The sequence below is a fragment of the Watersipora subatra genome, chromosome 5 (assembly GCF_963576615.1).
Source record: "Watersipora subatra chromosome 5, tzWatSuba1.1, whole genome shotgun sequence".
NCBI classification, from domain to species: Eukaryota; Metazoa; Bryozoa; class Gymnolaemata; order Cheilostomatida; family Watersiporidae; genus Watersipora; species Watersipora subatra.
This window is the reverse complement of record NC_088712.1, coordinates 30,292,103-30,305,652: the sequence shown is the minus strand read 5'-3', so window position 1 is coordinate 30,305,652 and position 13,550 is coordinate 30,292,103. Positions and strand designations below refer to the sequence as shown.

The 13,550-nt window shown below is 37.5% G+C and overlaps 1 protein-coding gene across 1 annotated transcript; it reads right to left on the bottom strand.

Moving 5' to 3' along the window:
* Positions 1-1,517: 1,517 nt before the first annotated feature.
* Positions 1,518-4,896, bottom strand: LOC137397270 (uncharacterized). Its single transcript, XM_068083558.1, has 3 exons — positions 4,814-4,896; positions 1,783-3,508; positions 1,518-1,568 (listed from the first exon to the last, which is right to left on the bottom strand). Exons 1-3 carry the CDS (start codon positions 4,894-4,896, stop codon positions 1,518-1,520), a joined length of 1,860 nt encoding a protein of 619 aa, XP_067939659.1.
* Between the last annotated feature and the right edge of the window lie 8,654 nt (positions 4,897-13,550).

Below are 13,550 nucleotides of genomic sequence, written 5' to 3'. Positions count from 1 at the left end.
TACAGTGCCAACAGCTCTCTTAGCTTCTCCGTTTGACTTAGGATAGCGAGGAGAGCTAGTAATATGCTGAAAGCCATTAAAACGAGAGAACTCATAAAATTCTTTTGAGCTAAACTGGGGACCATTATCAGATATCATGACTTGTGGAATGCCATGAGCTAAAAAAATAGCCTTAAGTTTGTCTATGACAGTAAGAGTTCCCATTGAGTCCAATCGTCTGACCTCTATATAGCAACTATAATAGTCCACAACCAATAGATATTGTTGTTTCTTAAACTCAAATATGTCTGTTCCCAGTCTCGACCAAGCACTGTCAGGAAACGTTGAATGATTGAGAGGCTCAACAGGAGTGGGTGAGTTGATCTTGCATTGGCGGCAGCTTTGTACCATTTCTTTCATCTGAGCTGACATTCCTGGCCACCAAACAGATCTCCTGGCTCTTCCTAGACATTTTGTAATGCCCTGGTGAGCCTGGTGAATCTGATCTAAAACCTCTAGCCGCATCTCGATGGGAATAACAATCCGTTGATTATATAACAGTAAGCCATCAACCTCCGTGAAGTGTCCCTTCTTGTCCCAGTACGAGTGTAACGCCGTGTTGGCGTCTGTCTTGTAAGCGGACCATCCTAGTCTCATTGACTTCAGAACCTCCTGACAAATAGTGTCAATACGCTGTGCTTCTTTGATCTTGCTAATCTGTGGATCTTCAATTAGTATAGGTGTAGTACAGATATTCAGTTCCGAGACAAAGGCAAGATCTACAACAGAAGGTTACTCAACAGGTGCCCTAGATAGAGCGTCAGAGAGATGATTCTGACTGCCTCGAACATACTCAACTATGGGAGCATATCGCATCAATCTGAGACGCATTCTCAAAACTCTGGCTGGCACCTGATCCAGGTCTTTCACATTCATAAGCTGAACGAGCGGCTTGTGGTCAGTTTCCACAGTAAAAACTAGACCTCTCAAGAACTGATCTAACTTGTCGCAAGCCCAAGCCATCGCGAGGGCCTCCTTCTCAATCACTGCATAGTTTCTTTCGACGTCAGTAAGAGATCTAGATGCATAATAAACTGGCCTCCTTGTTCCATCCTTTTGAATCTGGAACATGATGGCCCCGATTCCGTATTGGCTAGCATCAGTAGTTACAATGGTTTGTAGTGAACAGTCATAATGAGACATGACTGCTGTTGAGGTGAGGACCTTTTTAATCTCCTGAAAAGCTTCTTCTTGTGGGAGTCCCCAGACCCATGTCTTGCTCTCTTTCAACAATTCCCTCATTGGTGCATTGATTGATGAAAGATGAGGTATAAAGCGAGCTAGCTGATTGAGCATTCCATTTAATCTTCTTAGCTCAGTCTTGTTAGTCGGCACTAGATACTCTTGTATGGCCTTTATCTTAGCAGGATCTGTGCTCACTCCTCCAGCATCAATTATGTGACCAAGAAACTTTACACAAGTTTTGCCGATGTCACATTTTGCTTCATTGAGGTTGAGCCCTGCGTGTTCCAACCTAGCTAACACCAAGCGCAGAGTTCTGTCATGACTCTCGGCATCAGCACCGTGAACTAAGATGTCATCCATGTGACATATAACATTATCTATGCCCGTTAGTAACCCTGACATGGCTCGTGAGAATATTTCAGGAGCACTGGAGATTCCAAAAAGTAATCTGTTATAACAGTACCGGCCAAACGGTGTCAAAAACATTGTGAGCTTTCTGGAGCTTTCATCTAGACATATCTGCCAAAACCCACTGTTGGCATCAAGTTTTGAGAATACTTTGCTGTTTCCTAAGAGAGCTATGCTATCATCAACTGCTGGCATAGGAAATATTTCTCTTCTAACAGCTCTGTTTAGGCCAGTTAGGTCCACACAGATTCGTACTTCACCTGAAGGTTTTAAAACTGGTACCATGCCACTGCACCAGTCAGTGGCCTCAGTCATAGGGGATATCACTCCTTGGTGTACCATCTCCTCAAGCTTTAGTCTAGCTTTTTCTCTTAAAGGCAGTGGTACCTTCCTTGGTGTGAATATACAGACTGGTTTGCTCTCATGTTGAAGTGAGATTTTGTAACAATAACCTTTTAGAAGTCCAACAACCACAAACAGCCCTCTAAACAGATTTGGAAAATCAGCTCGAATTTCCTTTGTTACTTCCAGTTGGTCTTTGATGTGACAAGTGACCAGCTCTAGCCTCTCACAGGCATGTCTACTCAGAAGCGAAACTGGTTGGTCTTTGATGACGTATGCTGTTTCTGTTATAGATCTTTCCTTGTAAGTCAGCCGAGCCTTCAGGGTACCTAGAACAGAAAGCCGTTTGCGACCTGGTCCTAGTAAAGTAACATGTGATTTCTCCAGTTGTCGGTCTTTTAGCCATGCCTCTTGATCACCAATAATGGTACCATCGGCACCAGTGTCTAGTTTGAATTTGGTTTTATTTCCATTAACATCTACTTCAGCCATCCAGGTCTTCTCAGTAATTTGATTTATACAGAGTTCTCCAGTAAACAAAAACTCCTGATCAATCCATGCAGAAGCTTCATGTATTGCTCTACTCCTACACATAGCCTGCCAGTGACCAAACTTGCCACAGTTTCTGCATTTCGCCTCTTTAGCAGGACAATCTCTTTTAGCATGAGATTGCTTCCCACACCGATAGCATTGGCTTTGGTATGTGTTGGTGCTGAGTGGAGCAACTCGAGGCTGTTGCTGTTGTGTTTGTGAAGTGTGTTGGTTATAGTCTCTTTGTCTTATTGGTTGGCTAGGCCTCTGTCCTTGTGACGCAATACTTGACCTTTTTACTACAGCATCTATTGCCCCAGGACCTGCACTTTTTGCCACCGATTGCATGACAGCCGACGTAACTTCATTGCTTCTGCAAACCCTAACTGCTTCAGCTAGTGTCAAATTGTTGCCTTGAGAAATTAGTTTCTTTCTTACATTGTCATCTACAATACCTAGCACTATGCGATCTCTCAACATCTCGTCTAGTGGAGCAACTCCCCCTGTAGTTGCAGGACGGTGGTTGTATGCACATTTGTCTGCCAACGAACGTAAGTCAGCATAAAAAGCATCAAATGGCTCATTAGGCAGTTGATTTCGCACGTTAAATTTGTAACGCTCATGCACAATGTTTCTGTCGCCTATACAATAATGTTCAAGAATATCTAATATAGTGTTGAGGGACTGGTCTGTTGTGTATTTATCACTATTTTCAACTACTTTAGCAGCATTGTCACCAATTGTATATAATAGCAGAGCACGCTGGTAATCTTCCTTCTCTTCTGAAAGCCTAGACAAAATGTAATATGATTGCCACCTGCTCTTAAAACGTCTAAAGTTAAGCTCACGTTCACAATCAAGAACGATTTCACCAGGAGGCTCAATTCTAGGAGCATTTCGTTGTACGATAACGGTTTGTGGTTGTTGGGCGTCTTCTTCATCTCCCATTTCACAAATATATCGCTGCCACCATGTGTGAATATGGGTAGTAAGGGCGATGCGTCTAGATCAATAATTAATAAGAGTGAACAGTGCGGCCAACTTTATTTCGGATCCCAACCGGAAGTCCGTATTCTCTAGAAGTCATATTCCTTGACTCGATAGAATAACCAAGTTATACAACAGATTCTGGTAAGTTAGACTTCAAAAAACAAATAACAAATAATAACAAAACATCCAGCATAAAGTTATATTATAAGATAATTCAACGAACAACCAATAATAAAATATCAACCAACATAACATTACAAGACAAAAATTTACTCCAAGACATATAATCAGGCCTGCCAACTCACACGCATTGGGCGTGAGACTCAAGCAATCACACCAAAAAAATGAAAATGAATGAGAAATGCGTGAGATTTTTGCCCCAACTTCCACAATTTTATATATACATGTACTATGATTGATACATCAATTGCTCCAAAACCGAATCTCAAGCATTGCCCCACTTTTGGGTTGGTAGACCTGCATATAATACAAAATAACGTGGTGATTACTAGCATGTGATAAAATGTTTAATGATGAAAATCAAATAATACATCACTATTGCAACAGTCCTCGTCATTCTATGGAGCCTTACAGTGCCTCGCGTTCCATGTTCTCAAGCCGAGTTGTTGAACCCGGGTTGCTGTTCAAAGAACTCGGCTGGGTTTTTGATGAACTCCAGTTGTGTTTACAACTCGAGTTATATTTACAAACTCGAGTTTGTAAAAATAAGGTGCAATGTATTATGTATGTATTGTAAAACTAAAATTTATGGCGAATTAGAGCATCCTGGGTTTGGAACCCGAGTTGATAAACTCGGGTTATATGTAAAAACTCGAGTTGGATTATTGCCAACTCGGAAACAGTAACTCGGGGTTTTTAACTTGTTTTCGAGATTTTCCCGGTTTGCAGAGGCCGAATTCTTCAAAATTGGTTTATAACTTGTGTGTTGTAAACTCGAGTTCCTGGTAAAAGCAATAAGTTTTAGTTTTACAGTACACACATAATTTAATTTCTGTTAGCTAACGGGTGGCTGTCGGTGTACCATTGTTGAAACCAGATCTACGGTTATTGTACCGTAATATCAGTATACTGCACCTTATATTTGCAAGCTCGAATTTGTAAATATAACTCTGTTTATCAACTCGAGTTGCAAACTTGGGACACTGTAAGGTCCCATATCATTCTCTAGAACTGTCGGTTAGTACTAAAGTCGCTCTAGAATCAGCGTCGAATATTTGAATGTCATTTTATTGGTAATGTCAGCAATAACACGCGCTTGCTAGAGACACTCCAGTCCAGTAATAATCGGACGACTGACCTGAAACGATGAATATTGTTATTTTCAGAGCCGTTTAGTGCGTCTGTCATTCTATATCCCTTGAACAGCTTGCCGATTAGCATCTTCCGATTCTTGCCTGCTCGACGTGTCTGCTAAAGTTTATACGTACGCTCTCGTAGTGCTCTGAAGTTTAACACGTAACTTACGCCGTAGGAGCGTTTTAATTGAATGCCCAGTCATACCTGCCAACTCTCACGCATTGGGCGTGAGACTCACGTATTCACCCCTAAGAAAAAATGAAAATGCGTGAGATTTTTGCTCCAATTTCCACAATTTTATATATACTATCATTGATACATCAATTGCCCCAAAATTAAATCTCACGCATTGCCCCACTCTTGGGTTGGCAGGCCTGTGCCCAGTCCTTGATGTAGTTGGCTCAATCTCCAGGCACCATGATCTAGGCGTGTCTATTCACGTGTTTGATGCACAGTCAACGCATTTAATACTGACCCACAAACTCAGTCCATCGAAATCGGACAGGTCGTTTAGTACAATATGCCTAGTTAAGCACCTTTGATTACTAATTATTTATAGGTGGCCTTCGAATAAGGGGTGGCGCTAGACTACTGGCTTTGGGTTAATCTAAACAGGCCCAGGGTTTCATACTGACTGAGTGTAAATAAATAGAGAAACTATATTGTGATTAAATATACTGTTCAGAGTGTCATTTTATAACATTTTTGGTTAGTTGTGTACCACAATATCTTCAAATGTAATATTGCGCCTTGGCTCAAAAAAGTTGAAAAACACTGCTCTAGTCTGTATTATAATAAGAGCTGTAAACATCAGCTTTTACAAATAGATCAAAAAATGATTACATCATGCTGAATTCGACCTCATGCCATTTGCCTTTGTAGACCAACGCTCTGTCACTTGCACTAATCAGCTACCTTGTGCAGCTTTTACATAATTGTGCGCATACTTATTCTCTGTGCCTTATTGGCATGCCTGCCGATCTCTCATAGCACTCTAGACTGCCAGTGTACCAGTACATATATATATATATATATATATATATATATATATATATATATATATATATATATATATATATATATATATATATATATATATATATATATATATATATATATATATATATTGCTGGTATGTCATTGCTGCTCAGTCACCAAGAATAGTAACTAAGGCTATGTGATTGCTACTCATTCATCACTCAAGGAGTAATGGAAGATTCTGGAACATTTTGAGACCTGTGTAAAGTTTACATTGGGCTGTGGTAGAAGTAGTCAACCAGTCTAAAGGGCTGTTGTTTACTTGGCTATTACAGAATTGGAATAAAAATTGGAATAAATTTGGGTGCATTCAAAGTAAAGTTAACAAATATATAAATTATGAAATGTTGCAGTCATGATACATCCTGTTTGACTATCTCAAATAAAGTACTGTAAGTAGAAAAGCTATATCGGTTCTCTCAAACGATAACATTTTAAAGGAAAACGTAGCAATTATTTCAATAGAATAGGAGTGATTATTCATTAGCATGATCTCAAAGGTCATTAGTGCTTCTTTAGGAAAGTATGACAGCATCTATACACTCAGTGTATTACATTAGCTGCCTGTCATAATGAGTGTAATAGGACTACTAATTGGATATATTTAGTAGACAGAGTGGAGTTGTCTTTTCTTTGTGATGGCAAAGTATTGTTACATGTAGCTACTAATCACAATAGTAGTTGCACTGTAGATGTGTATAACAATGTAGAACGGTGTATCAGCTGATATTAGGGCAGGTTGATTACTAAAGGATGGCACATATGTTATCATAATAGGTTAAATATACAGTTAAATACATAGTAGGGTTAACATTGTAACCTACTTACACAATGTAGTTTACTACCAGCAAGCCTGGTAATTCCTTCATATTCGAACCGATAGATTGCTGGTGAGTGTTTGAGAAAGTGATTCTCAAGAACCAGATGAAGCTTGGAGACCAAATATGTTGAGCAATCTGGCGGATGCACGAGCATATGTTTGTGAAGTATGGATAAAATTGGGCAAAAAATGTGAAAATATATAACGTTTACGAAGACTAACACGCACAGGCACACACACTCATGCACACATATAAAAAAATATAAAAAATATACATATATATACATGTATACATATATATGTATATATATGTATATATAATATACATATATATATATATGTAGATTTTTTTTAACGATGTTAATAAGTATATATATATTACTAAATATTGTTAATACTATTATGTAATAATATTAGTAACAATATTACTTATTGATGTGGTACTTGCTATTGTACTAATATGGTACTAGTACTCTAGCAGTCCGTTGCACCTTGAGAGATGGCCATGTGTATTTGCACAATTACTCTGAATTGCAGCAAGGTGGTCTAGTGGTGGACACGGTAGGGTGCCTGGCTGCTAAACTGAATGTCTGGGTTTGAATCCCGTATCCCGTATCATTTTTCCCAATCCCTGACCGTGGCTTCAAGGGGCAGGACATGGTTCTTATCATTATAAAGATTACTTACTAATATGAATCTACTCAATATATACTTTCATTACAATAATCAATAGAATTACGGTGCAGCAGTAAACAGTATAGCAGGAACCGTCAGTGTTCACATACTGATTGTTTAGCCTAAGTTCTGCCAATAGACCAATCACCTCTAGAGTTCAAACAATAGTTGAATTCCAAGCAGAAGGAGGAGAAGTACACACCCTTTATGTTGGTCAGGGAAACAGCGAACATGGAAAACTGATTGTCTCTGATAAATTTGGGTGTTAAGATAGTACGAACTTATACAAACTTTAGTTGAAATGCACAAACCAGCAAAATAATCATAAAATTTCCCAATACCTTTTTAACCCTCTTGAATTCCTGCGGAGCAATTAGATTTATCCTCTCATGAAAAGACAACTCTAGCTTCCGTTATTAGGCCTGTCTTTCTTGATAACTATGACATGTATTCAGGGCCGTATCCTCCTATACTGCAGCTACTGCCATGGCAGTACCATTTTTTGAGGCTAAAAATCCCGGAACTCACGCCATTTTTGCTTGAATTTAACACTGGCTGGGGAAACGACCAAAATGTTGTTTATCGGTTGCATGGGGAGACGACATTTATGACGCTTTCGGTAGACGTTTATAAAGCTGTCATCTAGTAACGTTGAGAAGGATATGAATGCTAGTAAGTTGTAATATAATCAAAACTATGTTAGTCGATAAATTACAATATGATACGATTATCCGAAAGGCGTTGCTTTGTGCTTAAAGCTAAATAAATCGCGCCTCCTTGGAAAAGAATACAAGTTGAAAAAACCAGTCAACATCGGCTCGACTTCCAAAACGGTAAAATAAAATATTACTTGATCCGGCGATTGCCAGTGATTTTTGTGTGATCAGGATAAAAATAATTTAGATGATAGAAGTGATGTAAACCTTTTAGACTTTTATTATACTTGGAATATACAGAGAAAAGCTATCGTTATGGTAGCTCGCACGGCAATGTTATAGAGTTGGACTCTACCGAAAGGAATGCTTCCAAGCATTTCATACAGAGACAGTTGTACATGGTTGTATTTTTTTGTAGTAGTAGATATGTAAATTAATGCTAATGTATAAAAGATTTTGTTCATAGAAATAAATTTAAGTTTGATCTATGCATGTAACATGCATAGCTCAAACTTAAATCTACTACTACTTGCTCAGTATTATAGACTATAGTATAAGTGCGTTATTTTTAACATGGTGCTCTATTAATTGTACTTTTTAACTCTACAATATTATTTAATTAAATTATTTCATGGGAGACTACTCATCTCCTATACCATTCAGCATTGTACCTGGTGATAATTCTATTTCATGCTAGCTGTGGTCAACCCCTTTAGCAGTTCTCATTCACATTGTATTTTAAATAAGCGTTGTTAAAGACAATCTCAATACACAGTTTTATATTTAGAAAACTGGATTATAATGTCAAATTTTCTGTTAGAACATGTGCCCCATCAGGAGCCAAGTGTGCTAGATTTGCACCATTTTGACTAGTTATACTAAAAATTTTCCGGGGAGAGCCCCCGGACCCCCTCCATCCTCTCCACCCCCTCCACCGAGAGGGCGTTTGGCACCCGTCCCAGACTTTCCCTGCAGTACCATTTTCAAACAGGTAGATACGGCCCTGCATATATTGTCAGTATATTTTATCACACAAGTATGGAGCAGCTGGCTCGCAATCCAATTAACAAAGATGAGACAACTCCAAAAACTCCTTATGAACTTTGTAAGTACGTCAAGGCATACTGATACCTGATCATAGAGCCTGCACACCTTTCTCCATTGATCGCGTGATTTGTCTCCCCTTGATAAAGTGTACTACGGTTTTTTGTCATAAACCCATCTATAGTCACACATTCGCTGCTGCAAAAACGAGTCAACTCAATGTTATGTTAGTTCATGACGGAACAATTGTAGTTTCAGATTTACAGGTAAATTAATGAAAAAAGGGTTTTTAGTCAATTAGAGACAAAAATCTACAAATTATTTGTCAATGATTGAGCATGGAATGAAAAGATATAGAGTTACTAGTAATCTATATATCTATTTGCTACTTGGAAGAGAACAATTCAAAACCTTTTGATTATGAACAATATTGATAATAACTAACTTATGTTAGGAAATACTATATAGTGATAATTTTTAGCTCTTACCATAATATTCTTTTGACAAAGAGTGTGAGCAACAGAGTGCTAGTTGTAATCCCCATCGCTGATCAACTTTATGACCAATAATACTTTTTCCCTTACGTAACGCTATAAAGGCGATTGTCATAACTGCTACAACACCTTAATCAATCTAGTTTATGTTTAGGAAGTGCATGGACAAAACAGCATATATATAAGTATATATATATATATATATAGATTGACTGAAGGAGGGTGCACAGAGTGTTTACATACATGTCTCAAGCATTACTTGACACATTTTAATTATCTCTCGGTAATTTCCTTCCTTAGTCAGTTTTCTCAGACTGAGATTCACCTTTATACAATTGCGAGTTATCCAATCAACAAGCAGTAATCAGAGCAAATGATTGACTGTTTCCCTCAGGACCTTTTTATTGTCATAAATCTCAGCACGTGTTTTAAAATATTTATGAACAGCTGATCTGACGTCAGATAAAACAATGTTCGCTTCAGAAACAATCACGCTTATTTATAAAATCAGCATCCTTAAGGCTGACAAAAAGTGAATACCTAAATATATTAATAATTAAATGAGTGTCGCTTAGAAAGTTTTTAGCATACATCACCAGCCTACATGGAGCCACATGATGCATATAAGCAATTGACAAATGTGAGGAAGGTCTTAGCTAGTAATGCTTGCATATGACACCCATGGAACAGCAGGTATCCCAAGCAAACTACTTAGCACCCTGCTTCTAAGCTAGCACAATCTCAATTAGAGCTTGTCTCAGACTGAATTTCCTGCATAGTAGACACTCTGAAGGGAAATTGTCTCCCCATGTCATATGTATGGATAACTTTTACTGCCATTAGTGATCATCAACAAAATGATATTTTTCGTTATCTGAGAAATTATTGAGTGAGTTGAACAGACGTGATTTGAAAGTTAATAATCTATATATATAAATATGAGTGTTTGTTTGTCTATTTGTCATCTGTTGTTCATGTGTCCAGTTATAATGATCAAAATCTAGGAACAAAAATGTGCTTCACACTAGAAATTAACTCGAAAGCACTTATTGGGAAATTATTGGAAATTAGTTGAAAGAAAGACATTATTGAGTGAGTTGAACAAAAGTGTTTTAAAAGTTGATAATCTAATAGTATTACAGAGAGTCAGGATAGTGAATTGAAGGTTATAGACACAGAAAGTTCAAAACTGAAACAAGCGATGGTGGATGTTTCAATTTATGAACTTTCTGTTACTACAACTTTCTGTTGAATCTTACTGAGGAGTCCTGATAGAATAAGATAGCTGGTGGTCTGTATATTGAGTATTACATTCCCTTCCCTCTGGGTAAATTTCTTGAGCGCTATCGTGATTTGCAGTGTTTCCGAGCACTTTGATGTCTGCTTGCAGTATGCTAAGAAGAGATCATACCCACTCTTCAAAGGATTGCTCAGACTGTGATGACTCTCCGCTCTGGAATCATATGCATCTAATCTTTCAAATTCTGTGCTCACACAAATCATCATGATAATTGGAGATCTGCAGCTTGCTTCACTCCTCTTTTCTCACAAAGAATGACCAACTAGTGGGACACCCTAGTCGCAAATGTTGAGCGCTTTAGTAAAAAGTTGTTTTCACATAGGGTTGCTACATGGGCATTATAATTTTAGCTGCCTCCAGGCATACCAATGGTGATACTTTCAAAAATGCTTCAAAGGAAATTCTTTGAAATTATATTTCATAGCAACATACATATACTTTTATTGGACAGTCCATGATTATTATAATTATTATTGCACTATATATAAAAAAATGTTTTATATATGGCGCAATGAAAAATAAATTAAAGAAAGGTACTGCCATGTGGTTTTACAAAAACAAAAATTTATAGAAATAAAATAGGAAACTATTAAGTTTAGATATAACTATATAGTTTCGCATTTCCATGTCATTTTCTCCAAAATGCTAATTTAACGAACTTTTGATTTGCTCTTTTCTCTGCTTGCTGTTAATTTCAATCTTCACTAGTGCAACTTTTGTGTCTAAGTGTTTTCATTACTCAAAGGTTAACATTTATCGATAGCATCCGTAGGAGCAGCCGTCTAGCGGAAATCTGAACTATTGACTCGTCAGCGCTAGAGAGCAGCATGAAGAAGGTTAGTACCACTTGTTATATTCTCTCTCTTCTTTCTTAGCAAGTTTCCTTGTTTATTTCTGGATCAATTTTAGGTCATCGTAAGATTTTTAACAGATGGTTTTTACGAGGTAACTGACAAAGTAAAATATAATGACAAGTTTATAAGCAAAGCAATAAATCAGTTGCAGAGTGATAGAGATCTCATAGAGATAGATTGGAGATAGGTTAACAGAGAGCAGCCGCCCGCTCTAGTGGTCTAATACAACTAAATTGCAAACAACAGGTTAGGGTTCAACTCTCAATATAGACCACCAGTGTTGACAGGATTGGCATTCAACCTTAAATTGCTCTCTGCAACTGGGCATGTCTCCAGTTGTTGAGGTTACATTGCAGCTAGATTCAGATTATTTCCAGTAAAGATCGCAGACACATTATTGGTGTAACAATGTAACAGTGCTCTTAACAAATACTTGCACAGCCTCTGCTTGCACTAAGCCAAGTAGACATCATAGCATTTATTTGATGAACTGCTCATCAATGTATCACTATGATATATCTTTAATAGAGATATCTCATCTAATAGAGGTATCTCTATTAGATGAGATATTTCTAATATAGATACATTTACATTTTTTTTCCCAAATCTGGCATGAGAAAAAAACTGCTAACTAATTGCTAACAATGGGACTGTCGTTATTTAAATCAAATTTGAGAACATATACTTACTAAACGCTATACGTAATATGGAACTTCTTACGTAATACATAAGAAAAAAAACCTAAATTATTTATCCTTAGCAGAATTTACATAAAAGGAGGTTTATGTGATAACAACGTCTAATATAGTTGTGTTGGCGGGCACAAGATCTAGTCATTAGTTAATTATGCACAGTCATTGCGTATGATATACAGGACATGAGCTTTTTATGTGTAGTTGAAGATAGGCACACGCTAGAGCTTGTACGCAGATAGTCCAGAGTAGATTATTAATGACTAGTTTTAGTTATGTATTTGAAAATAGGCTGCTCAATCATAGTCTACAGACCTAGAAAGAAACAAAGCATAACATGCGGCAGCAAATATTGATGTCTATGATTAGAATAGTATGAGCAGTGAGTTGCAGCTGTCTGGTTTCCTCTACAACACTTGCATGATTGCATAAGAGATGAAAGACATTGAACAGAACTACGTACAGAACTACGTACAGAACTACGTACAGAACTACGAACAGAACTACGTACAGAACTACGTACAGAACTACGTACAGAACTACGTACAGAACTACGAACAGAACTACGTACAGAACTACGAACAGAACTACGTACATAGGAAATGTCCATAGCTTTAAAGCTAGTTGTTATTCAACTAGTTTTAAAGCAACAAAAACACACAAACACCTCTCTATATATCAAACACATCTCTCTATATCAAACACATCTCTATATATCAAACACCTCTCTCTATCAAACATCTCTCTATATATCAAACACCTCTCTATATCAAACCTCTCTCTATATCAAACACTTCTCTATATATCAAACACCTCTCTATATATCAAACACATCTCTCTATATCAAACACCTCTCTATATCAAACACATCTCTCTATATCAAACACCTCTCTATATCAAACACCTCTCTATATATCAAACACATCTCTCCATATCAGACATATTTTACATATGCATCGCATTATTCATGCAAAGCATGTGTTGAACACGCTGTTATTTGCAAACAGGCTGTTATTTGGGGTGTCAGAGTGGCCTAGTGCAGGGGTCTGCAACCTTTTCCACTCAACGAGCCATTTGGACTCGTTTTCTGCAGGAAAGAACACGCAATGGGAGCCACAAACCCCCTTCGATAGTTTAAATTAGAAAATACATAAATACGACATGA